Source organism: Peromyscus leucopus, chromosome 5, assembly GCF_004664715.2.
Source record: "Peromyscus leucopus breed LL Stock chromosome 5, UCI_PerLeu_2.1, whole genome shotgun sequence".
Lineage (NCBI taxonomy): Eukaryota > Metazoa > Chordata > Mammalia > Rodentia > Cricetidae > Peromyscus > Peromyscus leucopus.
The window spans coordinates 108,035,055-108,063,004 of NC_051067.1; the positions used below are offsets into that span (position 1 = coordinate 108,035,055).

The 27,950-nt window shown below is 42.5% G+C and overlaps 1 protein-coding gene across 1 annotated transcript in view; it reads left to right on the forward strand.

Annotated features, from left to right (window-relative positions):
- Prmt7 (protein arginine methyltransferase 7) overlaps window positions 1-27,950 on the forward strand; it is a 42,880-nt gene that overhangs the window by 6,648 nt on the left and 8,282 nt on the right. Inside the window, 11 exon segments of the mRNA XM_037206237.1 lie at window positions 2,819-2,855; window positions 6,544-6,693; window positions 11,031-11,139; window positions 14,671-14,783; window positions 19,159-19,400; window positions 19,585-19,765; window positions 25,292-25,358; window positions 25,361-25,418; window positions 25,979-26,114; window positions 27,386-27,469; window positions 27,874-27,921. Of these exon segments, the coding sequence (XP_037062132.1) occupies window positions 2,819-2,855; window positions 6,544-6,693; window positions 11,031-11,139; window positions 14,671-14,783; window positions 19,159-19,400; window positions 19,585-19,765; window positions 25,292-25,358; window positions 25,361-25,418; window positions 25,979-26,114; window positions 27,386-27,469; window positions 27,874-27,921 (1,225 nt within the window).

Sequence of the window (27,950 nt, forward strand, 5' to 3'; positions counted from 1 at the left end):
GCACCTAAGCTTGGGGAGAATAAAGTAAGCACAGGAAGGACTGTAGGTGGTTCCGAGGAGAAGTGTTCTTTCAGTGTGGTGTTCTGCAAGTGTAGAGTATATACAGCCAGTGTTAAAACCCTGGGGTGGAGTTGGTTCAAGTGCAGCTGTTGACCTGACTGGTGTATGTAGAGAATCTGCATTTCAGATAACTTTCCCAGCCAGCTGGCAGAAATCTGGAGGCCTCTTTAGTGTCTCAGCTTCCCCTGGAGTCCCAGAGAGCATCTTCGGGCTCTGACCTGAGTCCTGGGTATTCATCTTGACCTTGCACAGGGTTTCCAGCTTTTTACTTTTCTTTATGTATTTACCTGTGTATGTTGTGTTGGGGATCTAATTAAGGGCTTTACACATGCTAGATGCTGGGCATGTGTTATGCCACTGAGTTCCACCCCTGGCCCCAGTTTCCAGAATTTTTTTTTTTTTTTTTTTTTTAAAGATTTTATTTATTTATCATGTATACAGTGAGTGTTCGGCCTGCAGGCTAGAAGAGGGCACCAGATCTCATTGTAGATGGCTGTGAGCCACCATGTGGTTGCTAGGAATTGAACTCAGGACCTCTGGAAGAGCAGCCAGTGATCTTAATCTCTGAGCCATCTCTTCAGCCCCCAAGTTTCAAGAATTTTTAGTTGCTGTAAAATATGGATGTGATTTTTCTCCCCCACCCTTTTTTTTTAAAATTCATTTAAGATGGGTAGTAGTGGTGCGTGCTTTTAATTCCAGCACTTGGGAGGCAGAGGTAGGTGGATCTCTGTAAGTTCGAGACCAGCCTGGTCTACAGAGTGAGTTCCAGGACAGGCTCCAAAGCTACACAGAGAAACCCTGTCTCAGAAAAACCAAAAAAACAAAACCAAACAAACAAACAAAAAACTCCCAAAATTCATCTATTATTTTACATCCCTGCTACAGTCCCCCCATCTTCCCTCCCAGTTGCTGACTTCTACCCCCCCCCCCCCCATCCAGGAAAGGGCAGGTCTCCTAGGAGTATCAGTAAAACATGGCATATTAAGTTGCAGTAAAACTAAGCACCACCCCATGTGTTAAGGCTGGGCAAGGTGACCCAGTATGAGGAGTAGGGTCCTGAAAGCCAGTAAGTGTCGGGAAGAGTCCCTGTTCCCACTGTGAGGAGTCCCATAAGGTGAACAAGCTGCACAACTGTAACATATATGCAGAGTGCCTAGGTCGGTCTCATGCAGGCTCGCTGGTTGTCAGTTCAGTCTCTGCAAGCCCCTATGAACCCAGGTTAGTTGATTGTGTGGGCCTTCCTGTGGTGTCTTTGACCCCTCTTGTTCCTACTCTCCTCCTGAACTCTGCATAATGTTTGGCTGTGGGTCTCTGCATCTGCCTCCATCAGTTGCTAGATGAAGCCTCTCTGATGACAATTGGGCCAGGCACCAATCTGGTCACAGGAGATGGCCAGTTCAGGCTACTTATCCACTATTGCTAGGAGTCTAACTTGGGGTCCTTCTCATAGACTCTGGTAGAATCCTCTGCTTCAGCCTCTACCTCACCCTGAAATGTGCGCCCCCCAAGTCAGTCCTCCTCAGCACTGTCCCCTTCCATGCCCCCACATGATTGCTCATGTTCCCATTCCCATCTGCCCTTAGTCCGCTCAAGAAATCTCTTGTATTTGATTCTCTTCCTTTTGCACACCATATTTAGCTTCTTGTTTCTCCCGATGATGTGCTGTGAACTGAAGTATGGATGTTACTTTTTGAAACTTTTTACACAGTGCATTTTAGGCAGTCATTTCCCCTGGTTGGATGTGAACTTCTGAGCCTGATGACCCTCACATAGACAGCAGCCTGGGCTCTCCCTTTCCTATTCCTCTTCCCAGTGTAACTGTATGGGGTTGTTCTAAGGTGCACAAGGGTTATTCCAGGGTAGGTCAAGGGTTAGGATTATTGAGTTCTAATGATCAGGATGTTCAAAGTTACAAGTTTCTATTACAGGCTAACTGGTAGGCCAGTGAAATGGGTCGGCAGGTTAAAGGTGTTCATTACCAACACTAACAACCTGAGTTCCATCCCCAGGGCCCATGTAAAGGTGGAAGGCAAGAATTGATTCCTGCAAATTGACCTTTGCTCTCCAGATGCACACATAAATAAACAAACACTTGAAAAGTACTTCTCTAGGCTAACTACTAGAGCATTTTCAGGTGTGAGAAGAGCGTCTGCTCTGAGATGATTTTTTGCAGTAGCAGAGAATGGCAGTAACTGACCATATTAAAATAAATTTGGGGGCTGACAAGATGGCTCAGGGGTACAGGGACTTGCTGCCAAGCCTACAGACTTGAGCTCAGTCCTTGCAACCCACATGGTTTAAGGAGAGCACTACCTTCCACAAAATTGTTCTCTGACATCCACACTTAGGCCATGGTGCATGTATTTCTTGCCCCAAATAACTAAAATTTTCATTTATTTATTTATTTGAGACAAAGCCTTACTATACAGACCACGTTGGCCTCACGTACAGAGATCCACCTGCTTCTGCCTCCCAAGTCCTGGGAGTAAAGGTAAGCGATACTATGCCCAGTTTAAAAAATTTTTTCTTGAGACTGTGTTTTGCTGTTCTTAAACTCATTCTCTTTCCTCAGTCTTGAAATGCTTGAGATTATAGGTTTGAGCTACCACACCAGGCTATTAGAATATTTTAAAGGATGACACACTTGTTCCATCCAATTAAGACTGAATTTATATGTGGGAACTCTTTGATATGTTCACGCATGTCTGTATGAGCAAAGGTTTCTGACTTACCTTTTCTTTCTTTTTTATCTTTTAAGGTCATCCTATGCAGATATGCTACATGACAAAGACAGAGTAAGTGTAAAATAAACCATATTTAACACAGGATTTCACTGTATGGCCATGGTTGGACGGGAACCAACTTGCTATGTAGACCATACTGACCTCCAACTTGGAGATGCCACCTTTCTCTGCCTTCTTAGTACTGGGGTTGAAAGGTGGTGTACCAGCACGCGCCTGCATAAACACACATTGTTGTGTGTGCAGATACATACTGTGTGCAGGTGATTTTAGAGGCTGGAAGAGGGTGTCATACCACTGGAGCTGAAGTTGTGTTGTAACTGCCCAGTGTGGGATCAGCAAGCATCCTTAACTGCTGAGCCATCTCTCTAGCCTTTAAAGGACATTCTTGAGCACCTTCAATGTACAGACTGTACTAAAGGTCTTCTAATTTTTAATCAAATATCTGAGTGTGTTTGCTAAGCTGTTTGGGAAAAAGAAGTCCTGTTTTTTTTTTTTTTTTTTTTTTTTTTGTTGTTGTTATGTGTGTGTTTTCTAGACAGGGTTTCTCTGTGTAGCTTTGGAGCCTGTCCTGGAACTCACTTTGTAGACCAGGCTGGCCTCAAACTCACAGTGCTGGGATTAAAGGTGTGTGCCACCACACCTGGTTGCAGTCCTGGTTTTTTACTAGACTAAGAACATCTTATTATTGAGTCTTGTGCTTATGAGATTCTTCTGATTTTAGCGTGACCCATATAGAAAGGGTCTCTCTTACTTCAGAGGAAAGTTGGCCAGATGACATTCCATCCAAGCCAGAAAGATGGCTCTCCCCTCTTTTTGTGAGCCTGTAATCTATCATCAAATTCTGCCAATCTTCCAACTGCAAATCCTTGCTCAGCCCTCATTTACTTGCATTGGGCTCCTCTCCTCATTCCTCTGCATGATAACCCAAGGGTCAGTCTGACTGTGTGAGCTGCCATGTGGATACTAGCAATTGAATCAGGTCATAAAAGTAGTAAGTGCTCTTAACTGATGAGCCATGGTTCTAGCCCTAGTAAGTATGTGTTTGTCATTTTAAGAAATTGTTGGAACTTTTTTTTAGGATGGCTATGTAATCTTATGTTCCCATTACTGATGTATGGAATAGTTTTTTGAAAGTTTTGTCAACGTTTATTATTTTAAAGACTGGCCGTTGGTGGCGCACGCCTTTAATCCCAGCACTCGGGAGGCAGAGCAAGGCGGATCTCTGTGAGTTCGAGGCCAGCCTGGGCTACCAAGTGAGCTCCAGGAAAGCGCAAAGTACACAGAGAAACCCTGTCTCGAAAAAAAAAAAAAAAAAAAAAGACTGGTATATAGCTCAGTAGTACGTTTGACTAGTATATGTGAGGTCATGAGTGATACCCAGCATTGGAAAAAGAAAAGAAATCAGCACGTGGTATTTTAAACTTAAAAACAGACGAACAAACAAACAAACAAACAAACAAAAACCAACCACCAAACCAAAAAAACCCTTTTTAATCATCGGGTTGGTAGGATGGCTCATCAGGTAAAGGGTACTTATCTCTAAACCCGAGGACCTCAGTTTAGTCCGTAAAACTTACATGGTACAAGGAGAGAACTGGCTCCTGCAGATCCTATTTTGAGGTACACATATGCTCTATTGTGTGCACATGTGCATGCACATACATTCCCCAAGCCACACAAATAAGTAAATAAATGAGAAAACAATTTTAAAAAATATTTATTGGGGCTGTAGAGATGGCTCAGTGGTTAAGTCTCGAATATTATTAAGGGTTTGCCTTAATATTCTTCCCAGAGGCCCAGAAGAGAAGTTATGAACAGTGAGAATTATTTTCGGGAAAAGAATCTAAGTACACCAAGCTCTTTTGTCCGTCTACTTTATTCCTCTGGGATAAAATCCTATCTACCCTGGACGGTGGTGACGCATGCCTTTAATCCCAGTACTCGGGAGGCAGAGCCAGGTGGATCTCTGTGAGTTCGAGGCCAGCCTGGTCTACAGAGCAAGATCCAGGATAAGCACCAAAACTACACAGAGAAATCCTGTCTCGTGTGTGTGTGTGTGTGTGTGTGTGTGTGTGTGTGTGTGTGTGTGTGTGTGTAATCCTATCTACACAGCTTCAGTTCTGTTCTCAGGCCTGGCTCCTTTCTTGCCTGATTTTTCTTTAGCTTTATCTGCTGTCCCCTCAAAGTTCTATCTTAATTCTCTCATCTCAGTTCTGCCCCATCTTGGTCTTTCTTATCTTGTTCTTCCCCATCTGGCTCTTCTCCATCTTCCATCTCATTCTTCTAGTTCTCCATCCAGTTCTCCAGTCAAAATACTCAAAAACCCTCTCTTAAGTCTCGAGGTTTACAATTCTATACCCATGCAATAGCAGTGCTCTAGCTAAAGCAAGGTCACCAGGCTTGAAAGGCAGACAAGAGTTTTCCTCAGGCAGCGACTGTCAGGCTTTCTTTTATAACCCAAAAGGGGAGTGGTAAAGGAGGAGGTCAACTAAGAGCTAAAATTGGTTAATATACCAGAAGAAGGCCGGGCGGTGGTGGCGCATGCTTTTAATCCCAGCACTCAGGAGGCAGAGGCAGGCAGATCTCTGTGAGTTCGAGGCCAGCCTGGGCTACAGAGTGAGTTACAGGAAAGGTACAAAGCTACACAGAGAAACCCTGTCTCGGAAAACAAAAAACAAAACAAAACAAACAAACATATATTCTCTCATCTCATCTTCTGAGATACATTTATATGTATCTCAGAAGAAGGGAATTTATGTGTTCAAACTACATTCCTAGAGGTGGTTAGGTAAATTTTAGGAGTCTATAATATTAGTATAAATACCACTAAGGCTGTATAAGAAAGGAGGGTCTGAGCTTAACAGCAGATCGTTTGGCCTTGGATACTTGATAGGTATTTCAGATAAAATACACTTTATGAGTTCTTGGAAGCATACATAGCATACAAGAAAATTATTTCAGGAATTGGCTAATATATATACAAAAGCTAAAATATCACCAAGACTTCTTAAGCCATGGCTTGACATTTGGAAAAGTCAAAGTCCTTGACTTTTCCAAGTAGTAGCTTTTGTGATAGTAGCTGGATTCCATTACATTTTCCTGCGGCCTGCAGCAGTTAAGAGCACTCCAAGGACCCGGGTTTGCTAGAGTGTTTAATGAGAACATACCCAACTAAGTAGGAAGCCCTGATCTAGGACTGACAGAAATTTCCAGAAGTTGGCAAGAAGGCCCTATGGGCAGGTGCTTTCTGAGATCAATGAACTTGGGTTTGGGTGCTGCTCTGAGGCACCAGAGGAGGTTGGTTGTGAGGTACTGGGAGAAGAGGGGCCTGGAACCAGCTGCCATTTCTGAAAGGAAACAGATTAGAACAGTGTTCCTTAGGAAGGACATACTTTCTCCCTGCTCCTACCTGCCATTCACCCTCTTAATTTCTGTATTGGCTGTACCTCTCAGCTAAGGAGGACAGTGGTGTGCAGTCTCTCCAGCATTCCTCAAGAGGGAATAGAAGATTATGGCAGACAGAGAGTCACTTAATACAGGGCAGGAAGCTGAGTCAGTGTTCTCGGAGTCTTGCAGTACCTGTCTAGCTCAGCTGGGAAGTGCTGCTGATCTGGGGGCTAGAAAGGATATAGGGTCCTGACTTAAACTGGTGCTGCCAACCATGACTCCAATTCTGTAGAGACCTTTTCACTTAATTATAACAACACGTGACATGACGGTTCTTTTCCCTTTCTCTTAGAATATAAAATACTACCAGGGTATCCGGGCAGCTGTGAGTAGGGTGAAAGACAGAGGAGAGAAGGCTTTGGTCCTTGACATTGGCACTGGCACAGGTCTCTTGTCAATGATGGCAGTTACTGCAGGTGCTGACTTCTGCTATGCTGTTGAGGTAAGCCATACTGTTCAGGTATGTACCCTATATCTTAAATGGGAAGGCCTTTAGGTCCTTTGGTTTTCCCCATATGTTGACAAACACATGCCAAGCACGTGACCAACTTCTTCATACATAGAGATGAGTCAGACAGGGTTCTTTCTCCAGGAGCTTTTTTCTGCTCTGAAACAGTGATTCTCAGACTTGGCTGTGTCAGATTCCCTGAGGAGCTTTCAAAAATTGTTATATGGGCTGGAAAGGTTGCACAGTGGTTAAGAGCACTGGCTGCTCTTGCAGAGAACCCAGGTTTGATTCCCAGCACCCACATGGTGGCTTATAACTCCAGTTCCATCCTCTTCAGACCTCCTCAGGCACCAGGTATACCTATGATACACAGACTTATATACAGGCAAAACAGTCATTCACATAAAAATAAATTTAAAAGAAAAAAAACTTTTAAGAGATGCTTCTGCTTTGCGCTGAGATTTACATTAAAGTGTTTGTTGGGGATATAGTTTAGTCTCTAGAGAATCAACCTGCCATGTAGACCTGGATTCAATCCCCAGCACTCCATAAACTGGCTGTTGATACTCCAGAGGTAGACTTAGGGAAATCAGGGTTCAGGTCACCCTGGATCTCCAACAGGTCCTGTCCAATCTGAGTTACCACAGACAGTCTTAAAACAACAGTTTTTAAAATTAATGCTATTTTATTGAATTTTCCTGGAGTGTGACCTGACACTGCAATATTTAATGTATAACGAGGTTAAATGTCCCTATAGAACTAGCTGCTTTTTACATTCTGGCTTTTTCTTTCTTCTTTTGGTTTTTTGAGACATGGTTGCTCTATGTAGTCTTGGTGCTCCATATGCTGACAAGACTGGCTTCAAACTCACAGAGATACTACTGCCTCTGCCTCCCAAGTGCTGAGATTAAAAGGTGTGCCACCAGGCCTGGTTTTTTTTGTTTTTGTTTTTTTTGACACAGGTCTACCTACATGTCCTTAGCTGGCTTAGAACTCACTATGTAGACCAGGTTGGCCTCTAATTCATAGACATCCATTGTTTCTGTCTCCCAAGTGCGAGGACTAAAGGTGTCCACTACCATTCCCTTAAATTTTTTTTTTTTTTACAATTTATTTATCTTTATTTTATGTGCATTGGTGTATGCATATATGTCTGTGTAAGGGTGTCAGATCTTAGAGTTACAGACAGTTGTTAGCTGCCGTGTGGGTGCTAGGAATTGAACCCAGATCCTCTGGTAGAGCAGTTGGTGCTCTTAACCACTGAGCCATCACTCCAGCCCCCTTAAATTTTTTTAATCACATTTTTATTTGTTTTGTGTATGTGTATGTGTGTGGGGGGCATTTGTGTGGTGGTTTTCAAGACAAGTCACACCTCTACACCTCTACCCACTAATCCATCTATCACGCTATCCCAAATGCTCATCCTTCTAGACTTTGAGATTAGGGCCACACTGTAGAGATGACAGGGTGGACAGCTATCAGGAGCCTAAGTAGAATGAATACATTCTACTGTTGACCTTTAGGAGTTTGTTTTCTTTTTCCACTATGCAGACCTCAGGGATTGAATTCAGGTCATTTCATCAGCCCTGCAGCAGGCTCCCTTACCCACTCAGCCATCTTGTCATCCTTACCATTTATTTCTTTAATAAAACATTAGGCATGTTACTTTTTTTTTCGAAGATTTATTTATTTATTATGTATACCATGTGTTCTGCCTGCATGTGTCCCGGAAGGCCATAAGAGGGCACCAGATCTCATTATAGATGGTTGTGAGCCACCATGTGGTTGCTGAGAATTGAACTCAGGACCTCTGGAGATCAGTCAGTGTTCTTAACCACTGAGTCATCTCTCCAGCCCCAAGCATGTTATTTTTATTATAATGTAAATAGTATATACTATAACAGGAAATGTGGTAAATGAATAATAACAATATCTTAAATAAGATAAAAAATTTTAATCACATAAAATCCTGAGGTCAACAGTAGAATGTATTCCACTTAGGCTCCTGATAGCTGCACACTGTCATCTCTACAGTGTGGCCCTAATCTCAAAGTCTAGAAGGATGAGCATTTGGGATAGTGTGATAGATGGATCAGTGGGCAGAGGTGTAGAGGTATGACTTGTCCTGAAAACCTGATAACCCAAGTTTGACCCCTGGATCTCCTAATGGAAAGAGAGAATAGATTCCCAAGGGTTGTCCTCTGACCTACACACGCACTCTGTGGCACATGCATGCTCACACTTATGCATGCATATCATTACACACACACACACAACAATAATAATATTTATTTATTTAGATTTTTGTTGTTGCTGTTTTGTTTTTTCAAGGCAGGGTTTCTCTGTGTAGCTTTGGAGCCTGTCCTGAGAAAGACTTGGGGCTATACTGGAACCCCAAACACCCAGTGTAGTCACTGGCTAGCTAATAAAGACTTTTCTTGGCTTAAATCCACGTCTGAACAGTCTTCTCTGGTAGATACCCCACACAGCTTTTAACTGTTAAGGTATTTCTCTAGACCCCAAAAGCCTTTTTTTTTTTTTTTTTTTTTTTTTGTAAATAACTTCACTCACTTTATTGTTTGTTCCTTTGTTGGGACAGTGTCTATTTAGTCTTGGCTGTCCTAAAAGTCTGTATGTAGACCACACTGGCTTCAAACTCACAGAGATCCTCCTGCCTCTGCCTCCTGAGTGCCGGCATAGGCTCATCTTTACAGAAACTGATATGAGCTGGGCGTGGTGTTGCATACCTTTAGTCCCAGCACTGGGAGGTGGAACAGAAGCAGGCAGAGCTCTTTGAGTTCCAGGCCAGACTGGTCTACATAGCAAGTTCCAGGACAGCCATGATTATGTAGAGACCCTGTCTCAAAAAAAAAAAAAAAAAAAAAAAAAATGAGGCTGGGCCGTGGTAGCGCACACCTTTAATCCCAGCAGTTGGGAGGCAGAGACAGGAGAATCTCTGTGAGTTTGAGGACAGCCTGGTCTACAAATCGAGTTCTAGGACAGCTAGGGCTGTTACGCAGAGAAATCGTGTTTTGAAAAACAAACAAACAAAAGAATATGCTTTTCTTTGTCATGTAAAAACCCAAATCATGTTCATGGTAGGAAATATAGAAAAAGATTTAGGAAAAAATGAAAATCTTCCATCATTTATTTTGTTTTCCCTTTTTATTTATGAGCGTTTCTGTGTTTTATGGGTTAGAGCTGTGACATCCAGACTTGGCAGATTGAAAAGTCAGGGCTAGAGGGGCTAGTGAAGGGCTCAGGGATGACTTCTGAAGGGAAGACTTTGTGCTTCCCTGTGGGTTGTGTTTGTGTTAGACACTAGGGTCTTGTGTGGCCAGGCTGGCCTCAAACTAACTTACTGTGTAGCTAGGCCGGCCTTGAACTCCCAATCCTACCTACACTTCCCAAGTGCTGGGATGTATCACCATACTCAGCCTCCAGTTGGATTTGATTTGGTAGATGGGATAGGAAAGGTTCAGACTTGCCTATGAATGTTGGGGAGGATCATGTGGGTTAAGAAAGGAGGTATGGCCTGGTGGTGGTGGTGGCGGCGGTGGCGGCGGCAGAGACGGCGACACATGCCTTTAATCCCAGCACTTGGGAGGCAGAGCCAGGCAGATCTCTGTGAGTTCAAGGCCAGCCTGGTCTACAGAGTGAGTTCCAGGACAGGCACCAAAGCTACAGAGAAACCCTGTCTCAAAAAAACCAAAAAGAAAAAAGAAAGGGGGTATGACTGGGAGAGTAAAGTGCTCTACTTTGTTTCATAAGGAAATACAGACTGTGCTTTTAGTCTGGGTCAGTTCTGAAAATGAAGGTGGTCTCGCCATACTTTAGCTGTCTTTCTTATCTCTGGAGACTAAAGCACATTTTTCCAGGTCTGTGGAACAGCTCTCTCTGCTCTTAGCATATTTAGTAAGGGCAACATATTTAGTAAGGGCAGTGACACCTAATGACCCTATTAAGTGGGACGTTGTAAATAGTACCTTGAATTTAAACTTATTTTTGTGCAGGTGAGGGCAATTGAGACAGGGTTTCACTATAGCTCAGGCTTTCCTCTAACTCATGATGATTCTCCTGCCTTACCATCTTGAATTCTGGGATTAGACACAAGCTAACCACACCTGGCTGAATTTCATCCTTCGACGTTCATTATCACACATTTGGAGACTAAAACATTTTTAGCATCAAATTATGGGACCAGAGTCAGGTACTATCTTGCTAGCTATGAGTCCTTGAGTGGTAAGTGGGTTTTTTTTTTGTTTCATTTTAGTACATTGCTCATTTTCCCTCCCTGTTATCTCTCCTCTCACCCCTTCTCTGGCTTACAGGTTTTTAAGCCTATGGCTGATGCTGCTGTGAAGATTGTGGAGAAAAATGGCTTCATTGATAAGATTAAAGTTATTAACAAGCATTCCACTGAGGTGACGGTTGGACCAGGTGAGGGGTGTTCCTCCTGTGTGAGGACCTTTTTGTGAAAAGTAGAGCTAATGAAATGTCACAGCAGTCACACATAGCAAAGAAACTTTTTGCTTTAAGCAAACTTAACGGTAGTAAGAAAAGTCTTTATAGTCAGGAGTTTGAACTTAGAAAATTCTACATGCTCTTTGAAACTTGGAGAACACAGCTAAAACATTTGGGGAAGGGGAAAGACAAGCTGTTCTTTATGGCCATTACACTTTTTTTTTTTTTTTAAAGATTTATTATGTATACAGCCCCCCATTACCACTTTTTAAGATGCAGTATTTTAGGATTGAAGGATCTACTTATTTTAAGTTTAATTTTGCCATTATCATCATCAGGATCTAATATAGTCCAGGCTGGTATTGAATTCACTTTGTAGATGAGGTTGGCTTTGGTCCTCCTGGGTACTAGAATAACAGGCAGATCAACAGATCACCATACCTGGATTTTTTTTTTTTCTCACATTAAAAAAAATTACTTTGAGACTGAGAGATGGCTAGAGTTAGAGCACGACTGCTCTTCAGAGGTCCTAGTCATTCCCAGCACCACATGTGGTCATAACATTGTAATAAGATTGCACTTCTGTATACATAATAAATAAATAAATCTTTTAAAAAAAATTACTTTGAGGATAGGGATGTAGCCATTGGTAGAGTACTTGTCTTGGGTATGTAAGGCCCTGGGTTTGATCCCTAAAGCCCTAAAGCTAGGAGGTGTGCACAATCCCAAACATTTGGAAAGCTGAGGCAGAAGGAAGATCGGGAAGTCAGCTGAACTACAAGCAACCCAAATATAGGGCTGAAGAGATGGCTCAAAGGTTAAGAGCACTGTTCAGTTCCCAGCACCCATGTGGTGGTTCACAGTGACCCATAATTCTGGTTCCAGGGCATTCCGTACCCTCTTCTGACCTCAGTGGGCACAAAGCATGTATATCATGCACAGGCATATATGCAGGCAAAGCATTCAAATGTAAAGTGATTATATTTAATTCTAACTTTTAAAAATAATTTATTTTTTTATGTGCATTATTCTATGTATGTCTATGTGAAGGTGTCAGATCTTGGAGTTGTTAGCTGCCATGTGGGTGCTGGGAATTGAACTAGAACCTCTGGAAGAGCAGTCAGTGTTCTTAACCACTGAGCTATCTCTCCAGCCCCTTAATCTAATCTAATAAAAAAAAAAAATCTGTGTGTGTGTGTATTTGTGTGTATTGTGGTGTTGTATGTGTTGTGTACATATGTATGTGTTTACATGTGTATGTATAAACACAACAAACAGTTTAGGCTGGCCTCAAACAAACTCCTAACTATAAAGATTCTTTTAGCCAGGGAAATGGTAATCCCAGCACTGGGAAGGCAGAGGCAGGTGAATCTCTGAATTCCTCAGTGCTGGGGTTAAAGGTTTGCACTACCACACCAGGCCCAACAAAGAAATAAAAGCCCACTTGAGAAACCAGCACCCTCTTTTCTCTTCATTTTTTGAGACAGGGTTTCCTGGAACTCACTCTGTAGCCCAAGCTGGCCTCGAACTCACAGAGATCCACCTGCCTCTGCCTCCTGAGTGCTGGGATTAAGGGTGTGCGCCACCACCACCCAGCCTCTTTTCTTTTCTTACACACCATTCTCTCTCTTTCAACACTTGTTTGTTTGTTTTGTTTTAAAAGATAGGGTTTCTCCGTGTAGCTCTAGCTGTCCTGGAACTCACTCTGTAGACCAGGGTGGCCTTGAACTCACAGAGCTCTACCTGCCTCTCCCTCTTGATTAAACTGCCCTGTACTAGTACCCCATCTTAACAGTTGGCTTGGCAAGGTTTTTGTTTTATTGGGACAGAGTCTCTTTATGTAACCCAGGCTAGCCTCAAATACATCGGCCTCCTGCTTCTGCCTCCCAGGTGGTGGGACTGCAGGTGTGCACTGCCATATCCTACCACAAGTGGTCTCCTCATTACTACGTTAGAAGTCTTCTGTTTCCCCGCTCTAGATGCCACAGTGTTGGTGCTTCTGCATTCCATCCTTCCTGAAACTTTCCAGTTCCTGGTCATGTTTCCTAATATTAGTTCTCCTTTTTCACTTCTTATGTTTTTGTTTTTTGAGAAAGGATCTGTTCTGTAGGCCTGGCTAGCCTGGTACTTACTAGGAATGGCCTATTGAATGTTAGGATTAGGCATATGCCTTTGTTAATTTATTACTTTCCTTCTTATTCCAAATGTGAGTTCCCCAAGGGTCTGTTCGGAGGTCTTAAAATTAGTATCTCAGTTTGGAGCCTGTTCCTTAGATGAATTACCCTGAGTATGTGTGGCAACAGTTGTTCAGCTGTCCATTGCATTCATGTGATAAATTAGGACACACCTAATATAACTGCCTTTCTTCAGGCTCCTGTACACCACCCTCTCATAAATTCACACTCACTTGATAATACTAGGCTCTAAGAAGTATTTATTAAAATTCACTGGCTCATAAAGCTTTGTTTTTATCTTAAACGAAGCAAACTTGGATGGTAAATCATTTCAAGTCTCATCACCTTAAAATTTATTTTAGGAGGTAGAATTGGCAAGGTTTGATGGTGATTGACAGGGAAGAATCAAGAATTCAGCTGGTGTTTGCTGACTCTTCTTACTGGTTGTAAGGCATTGTAGTAGTCATTGAGATATGGTGAATAGGACTTTGTGTGCTGTGTGACAGGTGCTGTTCACTAAGGCAGAGGCTAGTGAGTGTGTGGTAGCGCAGTGGGATGGATCAAGGGGGACAGTGTGTTGCAGCTGGAATTGAACGTATTAAAGACAATGGACACTCTCTAAGCCAAGAGATGGAGTTTGCTCTTAACTTCCATTTACCTACACTTAACTTCCACTTTACTGATGTTTAAGTAAAACGGGCACATGGAGCCCATGTGTGTGTCATAGGAGAGGTATTTTGCTAACCCTTGTTCTGCTCCTCGTTTTACAGTTGAGGTACCTGATTTGATGGTAAGAACCCAGGCTCCAGGCTAGAAAGTGGTATCCAGACCAGGTCTACAAGACTCCAGGACTCCTTGCACTGCACTTAACTCTAACCCACTTTAACACATCTCCTTTTCAGTGTCAGCTGTGAAATTTGTCCTCTGTGTAGGGAAGATGAGTGGGCTTTGTCTAATGTAATTCATCAGCTGTTAGAAATGTTTACAGTTAATTCTCCATGATAAATAGCTCTTTCCAAAGTCTATTGGCTCATTAAAAATAATAATTGTAGCAGTATATTATGTTTTAGAGGTTTAGAAAACAGTTGACAAAAGAACTCCTCAAAACCCAGAAGAGGGTGTCAGATATCTTGGAGCTGGAGTTAACAGGGGTTCTGAGCTGCCTGATAAGGGTGCTGGGAACGGAGCTTGGGTCTTCTGCAAGAGCAGCACATGCTATTACCATTGAGTCATTTCTCTAGCCCCTTCTTTTTGATGTGGTGTCTTTAACGTATTTGTCATAAATATATTTTCTAGTCTGGGCACGTTTCTGACTCTATTCACTTGTTTTCAGATGGTGACTTGCCATGTCGTGCTAACATCCTGGTCACAGAGCTGTTTGACACAGAACTGATTGGGGAGGGAGCATTGCCCTCTTATGAGCATGCACATAGGCATCTTGTGCAGGTAAGTGGCTCAGAGCCTTCAGGAGCGATGATTGAAGCCATTGTACACAGTCACTGCTACACCATGCTCCGTACAGCCCTTCAGAATCTCTCCATATACTCTGGGCCTCCCTTCAGTTCCTGGTCGGCATCTAGCTCAGGTGGCAGTAGTGAGGAGGTAGAGAAACTTTTGTTTAAATTCTGAGCTGTGAAAATTCTCTTCACTGCTGGGTTTCCAGGGCCTGGTGATGGACACAGAATGAAAGGATGAATGAGGTAGGAGGATCATTAGACAAGGAGGTAGAACCACAGCCAGCTAGGTGAGGGGGACCCTGCAGGCGTCCATGCAGGTAGTGATCTGTGAAGGGATGGGAGTGCTTCTGCCTTACTCAGCAGCTTCCCACTCAAATGAAAACCAGTTCCCTTCATTCTGTTTTCTTTAGGGGAACTGGACCCCATAGGCATGGTACAAATCAGTGGAGGATGTAGGTACATCAATATTTCTTCCAGTACACATATACAGACAAATATACACAACACAGACACTGCATATAAAGTTACACCCATGCTTGTAAACATCCATGCTCCCATAGATTCCCTGACATTCGTAAGCAGGACAGATAGTTATATCTGTATTTCAGGGAAATTGCCCTTTTCAATTTTGAAATGCTTTTTGTATCTCAACAGGGAGACTTCCCCTCCCTTAGGACTGAGACTGCAGAGGCTACCTCCTCACTATTGAGATCTTTGGTGATATCCAGAGAAAAAGACCTCTCACTCTGGGACTTGAAGACATCCTATTCTCCCTCTGTACTAAACAGACTCTGTAGAGCTCATTTGTTACTGACAACTGAGCTCACTGCATATTGACATCTTCTGAGTTCTCTCCAAGAGCAAATCATGTATTTCAGTGAACTGAACAGCTGCTATCCACAAGTTTGCCAGCTTTTGGTCTTATCTGCCCTCACACAATAGACAACTACCCTGACAAAAGTAGATGCCTCTCCTCTGATCCCTGCACACCTGGGTTAACTTGGGATATTTTTTAGGGCTGTGTCTGTATGGGGATTCCACCATAGAACAATCTTTGTTCTATGTTCTTTGTTTAAACTTTGAGAGGGCAGGTAGTAGGTGTCCTACGTCTATTACATATATAACACTGCCAGTAATTCTACACCTTTTGAAGATTGGCTTCGTCTCCAGGCAGCAAACACAGAGTGCATGCTCGTTCACCATTTCATGGGCTTTCTGAACTCTACCCCCATCTAGATTACAGTTAGACCCTGTGCAACCCATTCTTCCACCTGTGATCAGGGAGTATCTCGCCAAGGAGGACTGCCTAGACTCGAACAGGGTGGCTAGAAGGCTTTCTCAACCTTGATCCTGACAGTTCTCCAGGGGATCATGACCAAGGTGGAATGAAGTGCCACCATATTAAAAAAAGCTGTTACAGGATGTGGGTTTGTAACATAAGGCACAAAGGGAGTAAAACCTGGACACATGAAAATCTTCCTGTTTGACTGGGTTTAAGCAGCATTCTGTCCCTGCATGGTGGTCTCTGCTTCTGGTCATTTTCACCACGAGGAAAGACTCAGATTCTGCCACTTGATGCTACACATCCACTAGCTATATGTGATGCCCAGTCTGTATACTACACTGCAGTGCTCACAACACTTTGTATTAGTGGTAGGGATGAGGTTCTTTTGCAGAAACATTGTCTGACAAGTACAAAGAAGACAGGAAGAAAAGAAAGAAGAAGGAAGGGAGGGAGAAAGAGAAAGATGAAACAAAAGAGGAAGAAGGAATAATAAAAGATAAAGGATGGGACGTGTGTAGGGAGGCAGGTAGGTTGGGAAGAAGAAGCAATGGAGAAAGGATGAAATGAAGGAAGGACAGCTAACCAGGAAGGTTGTATTTCTTTAGTTAAGGATGTATATTATATAAGATATATAACATTTTTTGTGTCATACCTCTAATTATGATGTCATATTTACATTGATGTCATACCCTTCTAGTTATGATATCTATTTATATCAATGATGTCGTGTTCCAACATTAATGATGTCATAGTCTTCCAATTGTAATGTCATGCCAGTCCATTTATGGTGTCATAACTTTCCAATTGTGATGCCATATATTGACACTGATGATGTATACCCTCCCAATTATGATGTCATAATTCCAACCATGATGTCATGCCATCCCATTGATTGCATCATACTATGAATTGTGATGTCATGAATTTATGCTTATGCTGTCATATCTTCCTGTTATGATGTCATAGTCATCCAATTATGGTGTCATGTCATATTTGTGGTGTCATACCTTTCCAATTATATATTTACATTGATGATGTCATATCCTGACAATAATGGTATCATAGCCTTCCAATTATGCTGTCATATATTTATAATGATGATATTATAATCATTATGATATCATGCCATTATGATATCATATCATACCCTTCTAATTATGATGTCATATTTACATCAAATGTCATGTTCTTCCAATTATGATGTCATACCTTCTACTCATGGTCCCATACCCTTCTGACTATGGTGTCATATGTTCACATTGATGTCATATCCTTCCAAGCATGACGTGACATTCTTCACATTTTTAAAGACTTATTTATTATGTATACAGTGTTCAGAACCTTTGGAAGAACAGCCAGTGCTCTTAACCTCTGAGCCATCTCTCCAGTCCCCATTTTTCACATTATAATATCATGCATTTTCTACTTATAGTGTAATAACTTTCCAATTATGATATATATTTACATTGATGATATCATATGACAATTTAATATAATTTTCAAATAATGATGTCATATATTTACATTGATATAATATCCTGTCTAAAATGATATAGTCTTTCAATTATGATGTCATATATTTACATTAATGATGCTATATCCTTCCATTTATGATGTCATATCCTTTTAATCATGATTCATTATTCAGAGTCTAATGCCAGGTGGTTCATTGTCAGCATATTTAAAACATGACAGTTTGGGGAAAAGTTTTTTTTTTCCCAGTAATCATTCCCATTCCAAGTTTCCAGGTAACAAAATATTCCAATTCCAGGTGCACAATAAAGCTTAAGTTGTGAATACATAGAAACTCCTTTGCAAAGTACATGTGACCATGAGGATAGGTTCTATAGCTAAAATCTAATGTGGTCTCTAATGATAGCATAAAGGTCAGCAGGCTATAAAATACATGTGACATCTCCCCTAAGGATGGGTTCTATTAAAGATAAAGGAGGGAGGGAGAGTCTGGGATAAACATTCTGGAGAATTTAGGTGAGGTCTGCCTCTAGAGCAAAAGGGGGATGCAATCTGCCTCCTCAAATAACAGAAAGATCACCAGGTCATTAACAATATCCACTCTCAGCCTTCTGAGCAAGAAAACAGGTATTTTATCTCCTCCATTAAGGAGAGGCCCCTGTGTGTTTAACATTCCTGGTTCCCTAGTGATCTGTGGGTAAAAAGACTTTTGTACCCCCGACAGGTAGGGAGAATGATGAGCAGTGCTGGATAAACCCAGCAGGCCAGTCAGATGAGGATGGGCAGCTGTACATTGGGCTTTTGTCCTGGTGTGCTAGGCAGGGGTTTTACTGAAGGGTCATTCTGAGGCTAAAATGGCTACTTGTCAGGAAGACTCTTGTAGGTCTATGTGGTAGTTCATGTCAATAAGGTTTTTGTTTTTTTTTGAAATATTTAATAATTCTAGGTAACTAGGAACTCAGCTTAAATCATCTTAGCACTCAAGGCCGAGGCAAGAAGACTCTAAGGTTAGCCTAGACTATATAACAAGACATTGTCTTTAAAAATAATGATCATTTAAGCCATGATGTACTTTCTTAAGACATAGGGCAGGAAACAGTTCACTCTTCTGACATGAGGAAGGTGTCTAAAGTTACTAAATCAACCAAATATTTGTAGCAAGTCATTTTCTATACTGCTGGCCAGCTCCCAAATAATGACATGGAGACTTATTAATTATGAAAGCTTGGCCTATAGCTTAGGCTTGTTCCTAACTAGCTCTTATAACTTAAATTAACCCATAATTTTTAATCTACATTCAGTAGCATGGCTTGATATCTCATTTCTCTGTACTGCCCATTCTCCTTCCTCCCAGCTGGCTGGCAACTCTGCCTTTCTTCTTCCCAGGGTCCTCTTTGTCCCTGGAAGTCCCCAACCTCTTTGTACCTAGCTATTGGCCATTCACCTCTTTACTAAACCAATCAGAAGGCACCTTGGCAAAGACACAGCTTTACAGTATAAACAAATATTCTGCAACAAATATTAAAGCCTTTGGTGAGTGTGAGTCACTGTAGATGAGGTACCTGACTTACTGTTATTGTTGTTGTTTGTTTTGATATAAACTTAGGAAAATTGTGAAGCAGTACCTCACAAAGCAACTGTCTATGCCCAGCTGGTGGAGTCCAGAAGGATGTGGTCATGGAACAAGCTTTTTCCTGTCCATGTTCAGACTAGTCTCGGAGAGCAGGTCATTGTCCCTCCCACAGAATTGGAGAAGTGTCCTGGTGCACCTTCAGTCTATGACATTCAGCTGAACCAGGTGTCATTGGCTGACTTCACCGTCCTCAGTGATGTGCTGCCAATGTTCAGGTACTGTGGAACCTCCCTGGGTGGCAGTGTTTTGAGGCATTTGATCAGATTCCTTCTTTTATGGAATGGAAACCTACCTGAATCCTCTCCACATCAGTACCAGTGTTGGTCAGGTTTCTGTAGAAGTTTAATAGTGGAGTGTGAGAGTTAAATTATGCCTCAGTTCCTGAATATTCTTCCACAGCGTGGACTTCAGCAAGCAAGTCAGTAGCTCGGCAGCCTGCCATAGCAGGCGGTTTGTACCCCTGGCGTCTGGCCAAGCACAGGTGGTTCTGTCCTGGTGGGACATTGAAATGGACCCTGAGGGGAAGATCAGATGTACCATGGCACCCTTTTGGGCACAGACAGACCCACAGGAGCTTCAGGTAAGAGTCAGGAGCTGAGCACATTTCATGTAAGTCAGGAAACTTCTATTTTTGTTTCTGTTTACCCCAGATCACTTTATCAGTCAAAGGCAAAGAAGCAGTTTTCTTTTGGAAAGCACACATGCATACACACACAAGCACAAGGGACTAGGGATGTAACTCAGTGATAGAGCACTTTCCTAGCATGCACGAATCTCTATACTACATCCCTAACACTACACAGAAAAATAATAATAAAAAATAAAAATTAGAAAGCACTCCAGGCGGTGGTGGTGCACACCTTTAATCCCAGCACTCAGAGGCTGAGGCAGGTGGATCTCTGTGAGTTCAAGGCCAACCTGGTCCACAAAATAAATCCCAGGACAGTTAGGGCTGTTATATTGAGAAACCCTGTCTCAAAAAACAAAAATAACAGCCTGCTAGTGAGTAGTAGACTTCTCTGCAGATGAGTTCATGGTTGACACCAGTGGCCATAGTGAACAACAGAAGTCTCAGTGAATTAGTTCTCCTATTCTCCTTTTCTTGGCATAGTCCCTCACCTCACCACCATCTGCCATAAGTGATCTAGGGTGCTCAGGTCAACTTGGAATGGAGAACTACTACAACCTCACTTCCTTTGGTTCAAAATCCACCTTCTCCAACTCAGGGAAAAGGAGCAGAGGAAGTACAGATTATTATTCAGCATATGCTTTTACCTTTAAACTGCTATGAAATAAAAGAAAACAACATAAATGAACTGCAGTGAAATACTGTCTTTACCTGTAAGTAAATAAAATTCAGAAAGTTTGATGACCCACTGTTGGTCAAGTTTCAGTATAAACTGTCAGAACATTCATGGAACACTGCATAGCTCAGTCCAACCTGGTAGAAAGTGATAGATGTTGGAGCCCTGGCTTAAGTCACACATGCACAGTGACTCACATGTAGGATAATCATATCTTTAATTTAATAAAGAAAGACCAACAGAGAGACCACCTGTCATCCTGTGTTTTAGTGAACAAGGTCACTCCACGCAGAGTAGTCAATGTTTATGTATTGTATTAATTTTTCTTGGATTATGAGGATTAGACCAGTGGTTCTCAAACTTTCTAATACTGTGACCCCTTACTACAGTTCTGGTGACATCAACCATAAAATTATTTTCATTGCTATTTCATAACTAATTTTGCTGCTGTTGTGAATTATAATGTAAATATCTGCTATGCAGATGGTCTTAGGCAGCCCTGTGAAAGGGTTGTTCAACCTCCAGGCTGAGAACCTGGATTAGACATTTGGCCTCACATGTGCCAGGCAGGCACACCACCACTGCATTACAGATGTTCCTAAGTGCCTTAAGTACTCCTTCATTTTAGTCAGGGTCCTACTGTGAACTCAAGGCAATCCTCCTGTCTCAGTCTCTCATTCCTGCTATTAGAAGCATGTGTTACCACCTGCAGTTGCCAGGCCTCCTTTTGTTTGTTTGCTTGAGACAGTCTCATATAGTCCATGCTGGCCTCAGACATACTACCTATGTAGCCAAGGCTAACCTTGAACTCTGATCCTCCTGCTTCCACCTTCTGGTTCTGGGATTACAGATTATATATCATTGTGGCCGGCTTCTTCATTTTCCTTTTTGAGACAGGATCATACTAAATTGACCAGGTTGGCCTTGAACATTAGATCTTACTGCCTCAGCCTCCTTAGTAGCTGGGAATACAGACCTGCACCATTTGACTTAGCTACCTGGTATGTTTTCTTCTTGAATATGATGTTGACTCAAGGAGAAATATATATGTAGTAGCTCCCATGCTCTGGGTCCTGATTTACTGCCTAGGCCAAAGGCTCTCACTGCTGTGGGGCTGCTGTTACTAGCCAGACCTGTGAGCTCCTCAGTCTACCTCTTCTTTCTAAGTATTTGACCCATGGCATGTGTGGGTCAGTCAGTACATACCAGCTTCCCTCTGCAGGCTTGGTCCTCATAGGCTGTGTTTGTGAGATTTCAAAAATTAAATATTAATACATTTTAGTTGCATGTCTTCAGAGCGCTACAGTGTATATTTTCTCCTTGAGTCTACACATAGATGTACCAGAGTGCAGGGTCTTGTGTCCAGGAAGTGGAAGAGTAGGTGTGGATCCTAGATCTTCTCACAGTGGATCATGTGTCCTTTCTAAACCACTGATAACTTTTATAGTATTAGGAATTTGAAAGCTAAAGGAATCTCCCTGATGAACTCACAAAACCATTTTGATCCCATTTAGCCTGCTTCACTTTGAGACAGAGGTACTGTCTCTAGTTCTTTAGCATCAGAACTCAGAAGCCTCCTTGGGAGGGGCAGATGGTAGGGAAGTACCCTGGAGCTCAAATTCCTCCAGTATAGGAAGGAATAACAGGGAAAACATAACCTGTTTTATTCTTTGTTACTGCATATGTGGCTTTTGGACTTTTACTTTTTTAAAAAAATATATTTATTTGTTTGTTTTATGTATATGAATGCTTTGTCTTCATCCATACCAGAAGAGGGCACCAGATCTCATTACAGATGGTTGTGAGCCACCATGTGGTTGCTGGGAATTGAACTCAGGACCTCTGGAAGAGCAGCCAGTGCTCTTAACCTCTGAGCCATTTCTCCAGCCCAGACTTTTACTTTTTAACCTTTATATTTGAATAGACATCTTAGGTACCTGCCTTTATGCTAAATTCGGGACCAAGTGGATGAGTTATGACCCAGGCGAGTGGAACAAGCCTTGTCTTCATTTACATATATGCTATTGGAGTCTTATAAAACCTAGTTTCTTTGGTTTCTGGAAATGGCAATAAACAGGTGGTCGCCCCATCAGAGTGGAGCCAGATTTTTTATTTTTTTTTTTTGAGAGAAGATCTTGCTATAGAGCAAGCTGGCCCAAACTCAGAAGGTAACCCAGGCTGGCCTCAAACTCATGATCCTCCTACCTCAGCTTCCTCAGTGCTGGGATTACAGGTATATGCTACACATTTAACTCAGGCACTAACTTTTTAGAATAGTTATTCTTCTTAATTTTTTCAAATACTATCACCTTATTCTCTTAAAAAAAAAACAAGACATAAAGGTTATAAGAATAATGTGCCAGCCAGGTGTGGTGGCATAGGACTTTAATCTCAGTACTTAGGAGATAGAGGCAGGTGGATCTTTTTGTGAGTTCGAGGCCTGCCATAACAAGTCCCAGGCTAGCCAGGGGTATATAGTGAGACCCTGCCTCAGGGGGAAAAAAATGTACTTCCTTTGGTAAAATAAAAGTGTGTAAAATTTACATTGGGCTCTACCACCCAAAATAGCTACCTTTCTTGTGTCTCTTTCCAAATACGAGTTTTTACTAATGCTTAACCTGTTCTGTTTTGTTTTTTTGTTTGTTGTATTTTTATGCTGTATCATAGTCTTTGTCATTTTTCATGTCTTTGAGTACTCTTCATAAATATTTAACCTATTTCCGAGCTGGACATTTGTGTTGGTTTTGGGTTTTTGTTACTATATATCTTTTATATACATATTTATATGAATATAGCTTCTTATCTTTCTTTTCCTAATATGTAGGATTTTTAGTAAGCTTTATCATAATTTATTAAAGATTACCTTGGGCTCAAGTGAGCTCAGTGAAAGAGCGGTTGCCTAACATGTATAATGCTCTGGGTTTTTAATCCCCAGTCAGAATCACTGTAAATCATGTTTCACACTTTAGAATATTCTAGTTCTTAAAAAAAAAAAACAACAACAACAACAACAGAAAAACTCCATTTAATTCAAAAGAGTAAGCCAAACAACCTTTCTCTGCTAAACTTTTGGGTGTGTGTGATATAATGTGGTGTGTGTATGAGTTTGGTGTATGTAGTGTATGTATTTGTTAGTGTTGATATATGCATATGTGCCTGTAGGTGGGCCTGTGCATGTATATATGGAGGCCAGAGGTCACCATCCATCTTTATGTTTTAGACAAGGTCTCTCCCTGAGCCTGAAACATTGATTTGGCTAGGCCACTCAGGATGCATCTGTCTCTGCCCCCTCCCTCAAGTTGTATTATAGACACTCAGCTTTTCAGCTTTTTATGTGGGTGCTGGCCGTTCAGACTCAGGACCTCATGCCATGCAGCAGTCACTTGACTGATTAAGTCATCTTCCCTGGCTCCAATTTTCCCAACTTTTGTTTTGAAAAACTGTAGAATCACAAGGTGAAAATGGACACTTTTACTTCAATTTACTAATTGTTAATATTTTCCACACTTGCTGTATGTATCTTTCTTTCCTCTCTCACTGCACACACAGTTTCTGCTTAATCATTTGATAATAAGTTACAAACACCCAACTCTTGACTCTTCAATATTTATAAGCAAAATATCATCATCACAACTAAGAAAATTAACAGTATACTGTTTCATAACATCTAACATGGTTCAAAATAAAATTTCCTCAATTGTCTGCAAATGTCTTTGATAACTTTTGTTTTTCTAGTCTAGGATCCGGTTAGATATTATGTATTCTATTTGGCCTTTTTTGAAGCCACTTAAAGACAAAAGGAAATTCCGTATATATAGTAAAGCCTTGGAATATGTCCCAAGAGGCTCTTAGAGGAGAATTTCCCCCAGACTACTAGGTCAGCCTTGGTCGTGAGCCAGAGAATTTTTCCTTCAAATGAAAGATGGTTTATCGTCCAACCGGTGAAGGAAAGAGCATTGGCACTTGTGCTGACTAGTTTTGTGTCAACTTGACACAGGCTAGAGTTGTCTGAAAAGAGGGAGCCTCAATTGAGAAAATGCACCCCCCCCATAAGATCCAGCTATAGGGCATTTTCTTAACTAGTGACTGATGGGGGAGGGCCCAGCCATTGTTCATGGCTCCATCCCTGGGCTGGTGGTCCTGGGTTCTATAAAAAAGCAGGCTGAGCAAGTCATGATGAGCAAGCCAGTAAGCGGCACTCTTTCACGGCCTCTGCATCAGCTCCTGCCTCCAGGTTCCTGTCCTGACTTCCTTCAGTGGTGAACAGCAATGTGGAAGTGTAAGACAAATAAACCCTTTCCTCCCCAAGTTGGTTTTTTTATTTTATTTTATTTTTTGTTTTGTTTTTCAAGACAGGGTTTCTCTGTTTCCCTGACTCTCCTAGAACTCTCCTTGTAGACCAGGCTGTCTCAAACTCAGAGCTACACTGGCCTCTGCCTCCTGCGTGCTGGGGTTAAAAGCATGAGCCACCACCCCCGGCACCCAGTTGTTTCCGTCTCAGCCGTAGTGACTCAACTATGATGGCGCTTCTCTGTGAGGAGAGAGCAGAGTTTGCACTTGTCCCTTCTTCTAAAGCTGCCTCAGGACACCGTTGCCCTGATGATGTCTTCTAAAGTCAGCAGGGTTCCAGAAAGCCTTTGGGACATGGCTTCTCTGATTAGAATTGTTTTCTTTATCTTTGGGCCATTACAGGCCCTTGCTATGCTGTGTGTCCGTGCAACTGATACTTGGTTTTGGGCCTTTCCGTGGGAAGTGTTGTTGTCATAGCTTAGTGAAAACTGATTCTCTGCTCCTCATTTCAGTGGCGGGACCACTGGATGCAGTGTGTATACTTCTTGCCGCAGGAGGAGCCCATTGTTCAGGGCTCACCCGATGCCTGGTAGCCCACCATGATGACTACTGTGTGTGGTACAGCCTTCAGAGGACCAGGTATGCCTTTTTGTTGTTGAGGTGGAGGACCAGCCTTCCGAGATCACACCGATGTACATTCTCCATTGGACAGCCCTTGTAGAGATTTGAATGGGTAGATTTATATCAGAACAGAATAAAGTAAGAGCAAGGGCCAGGAAGATGGCTCTGTGGGTAAAGGTGCTTTTAGTCAAGCCTGATGACCTGTGTTCAGTTCCAGAATCCGTATCGTGGAAGGAGAGAGAACCTGTTCCACAAAGCTGACGTCTACATTTTTTCCACACATATATATATAAAAAAAAAAAAGTAATAATAATAATTTAAAAAGTGGAAGTTTGTAGCAGGATATACCAATGTGTTTGTGTATATGTAGAAACTGTTATGGATTGATAAATTCTATTCAAAACAAATATATGAAAAGTGTGGAATCACAGAGCTCTGTAATGTGCTCATGTCCAGAGTCATCTAAACTCTTCTAGAGACCTGTGAATGTATCTCTCAGGGCCCAGGCTCAGTTCTGGTATTCTCGTCCCCTGTGGGATGTTTATCACTTATGTTTGGCTTTTCACCTCCTTGATCAGCACTGATGAGAATGAGAAAGTCTACCAAGTGCGCCCTGTGTGTGATTGTCAGGCTCACTTGCTCTGGAACCGGCCTCGGTTTGGAGAGATCAATGATCAGGACAGAACTGAGCAGTATGTCCAAGCCCTGCGGACTGTAAGTGCCCTGTCTTTGTGTTTAGGTCTCACTGCTCTGCTTGTGGCTTGCTCGTACTGGTTTGTCTTTCCTTGTCAATAGCTCCAACTGGCTGCACCTGGAGCAGACACTGGAGAGCCTGAGAACTTGTCTTGGACTCTTCTTGTTCTCTGCTCTGTGAGAGGTTCCCTGGGTGTTCACTGTTCCCATAAGAGCTCCCCTGAGAGCCTTTTCCCAACCCAAACTTGTTCTGCTGGCTACCTTTACCTCTGTAATCACCAGCAATTGGCGTGGGTGATCACACCTTAACCTACACCTCTCCTATTTTCATCTGTTGTAAATCTGACTGGAACTCTCTGACCTGGGGTTCAGCCTGAAATCCCCAGATGGGGCTTAGAAGGAGTCTTCTGGACCCACTGGAGTTGTGTATAGAAATATATCTGCACATGCATGCATTTTGTGGGGGAAGAGGACCCCAAGCTGCCATAAGTTCCTCTCCAATGGATCTGTGACCCATAAAGGCATCCTACCTTTGGGGAGCCACTTGAAGGGCACATGGGCCAGATGGGGGTGACATTTGCCACCATAGATTAGAAGGTGCCTTCCTGCTAGTGGAGCATGTATGTCTTTAGCTGGGCCTTCTGGAAGGGTGTGGGGGCTCTTTTCTAGCAGTGGGTCCTGGTGGGAAGGGTGGGTGAGGGCCATAGCTGCTTAGTGTGTGTGCTGAGAAGTCTTATGTGGCAGTGTGGGGGCAGGAAGGAAGATAGGATGAGAACTGGTGTATCCAGAGGTTTGTCGGGTCTAGAGAGAGATGGCTCAGTGGTTAAGGGCACTTGTTGCTCTTCCCTAGGACCTGGGTTTGATTCCTAGTACTCACAGTCTGTGACTCCAGTTCTAAAATATCTGATGCCCCCTTCTGGTCTCAGTGGGTTACAAACCCCACAGGATACAAAACACCTATACACATACATTTAAAAAAAAAAAAAAGATTTATTTATTTATTATGTATACAGTATTCTGCCTGCATGTGTCCTTGCAGGCTAGAAGAGGGCATCAGATGTCATTATGGGTGGATGTGAGCCACCAAGTGGTTGCTAGGAATTGAACTCAGGACCTCTGGAAGAGAAGTCAGTGCTCTTAACCGCTGAGCCATCTCTCCAGCCCAAATTTTTTATAAAAAAGGAGAATGAAGTTGTGAGTAAAACTGGGGGAAAGGCAGCATGTCTGTGAGCTTGTCAGGAGGAAGCTCCTGGACTAAGGTAACCTGTGCTGATCCTGCTCTTTTCCCACAGGTACTGATGCCGGGCACCATCTGTCTGTGTGTCAGTGACGGCAGTCTGCTCTCTGTGCTGGCCCATCACCTGGGGGCAGAGCAGGTACTGGCTCACGCTTCTCTGCTGTCTCTGTAAGGGTCGTTCTCCTCCTTTCATTTTTAAATTTATTTTTCTTTTCTATTTCGTTGTTTTTAAGTTGGCATGGTGTGGTCCAGGCATGAGTTTCTATGATCAGAACATTTTGCTGATATAGCTTTTGTTGGTGGAATGGCCTTGGTTTGGGGGCAGAGGAACTTTACTGTTTCCATTCATGGTCAGGAACCCAGTCATGGCTACCACTGCCAGGTAGCTGCAGCATAGGTTCCGAGTTGGCCCCCTTCTCGGGTGAATACCCAGTGTAGTGGCTGCCCCAGGGAGGTAGTAAGGCCAGGCGTTGTTCAGTCCTCTTGACAGGTTTCCATTTGGAGTGTCTACCTTTTTAAGTCCGTCTCCTGTGTTCTCTTCAGGTGTTTACCGTTGAGAGTTCGGTAGCTTCCTCTAGACTGATGAAAAAGGTAAGTGACAGTTGTTACTGAATTCGGGA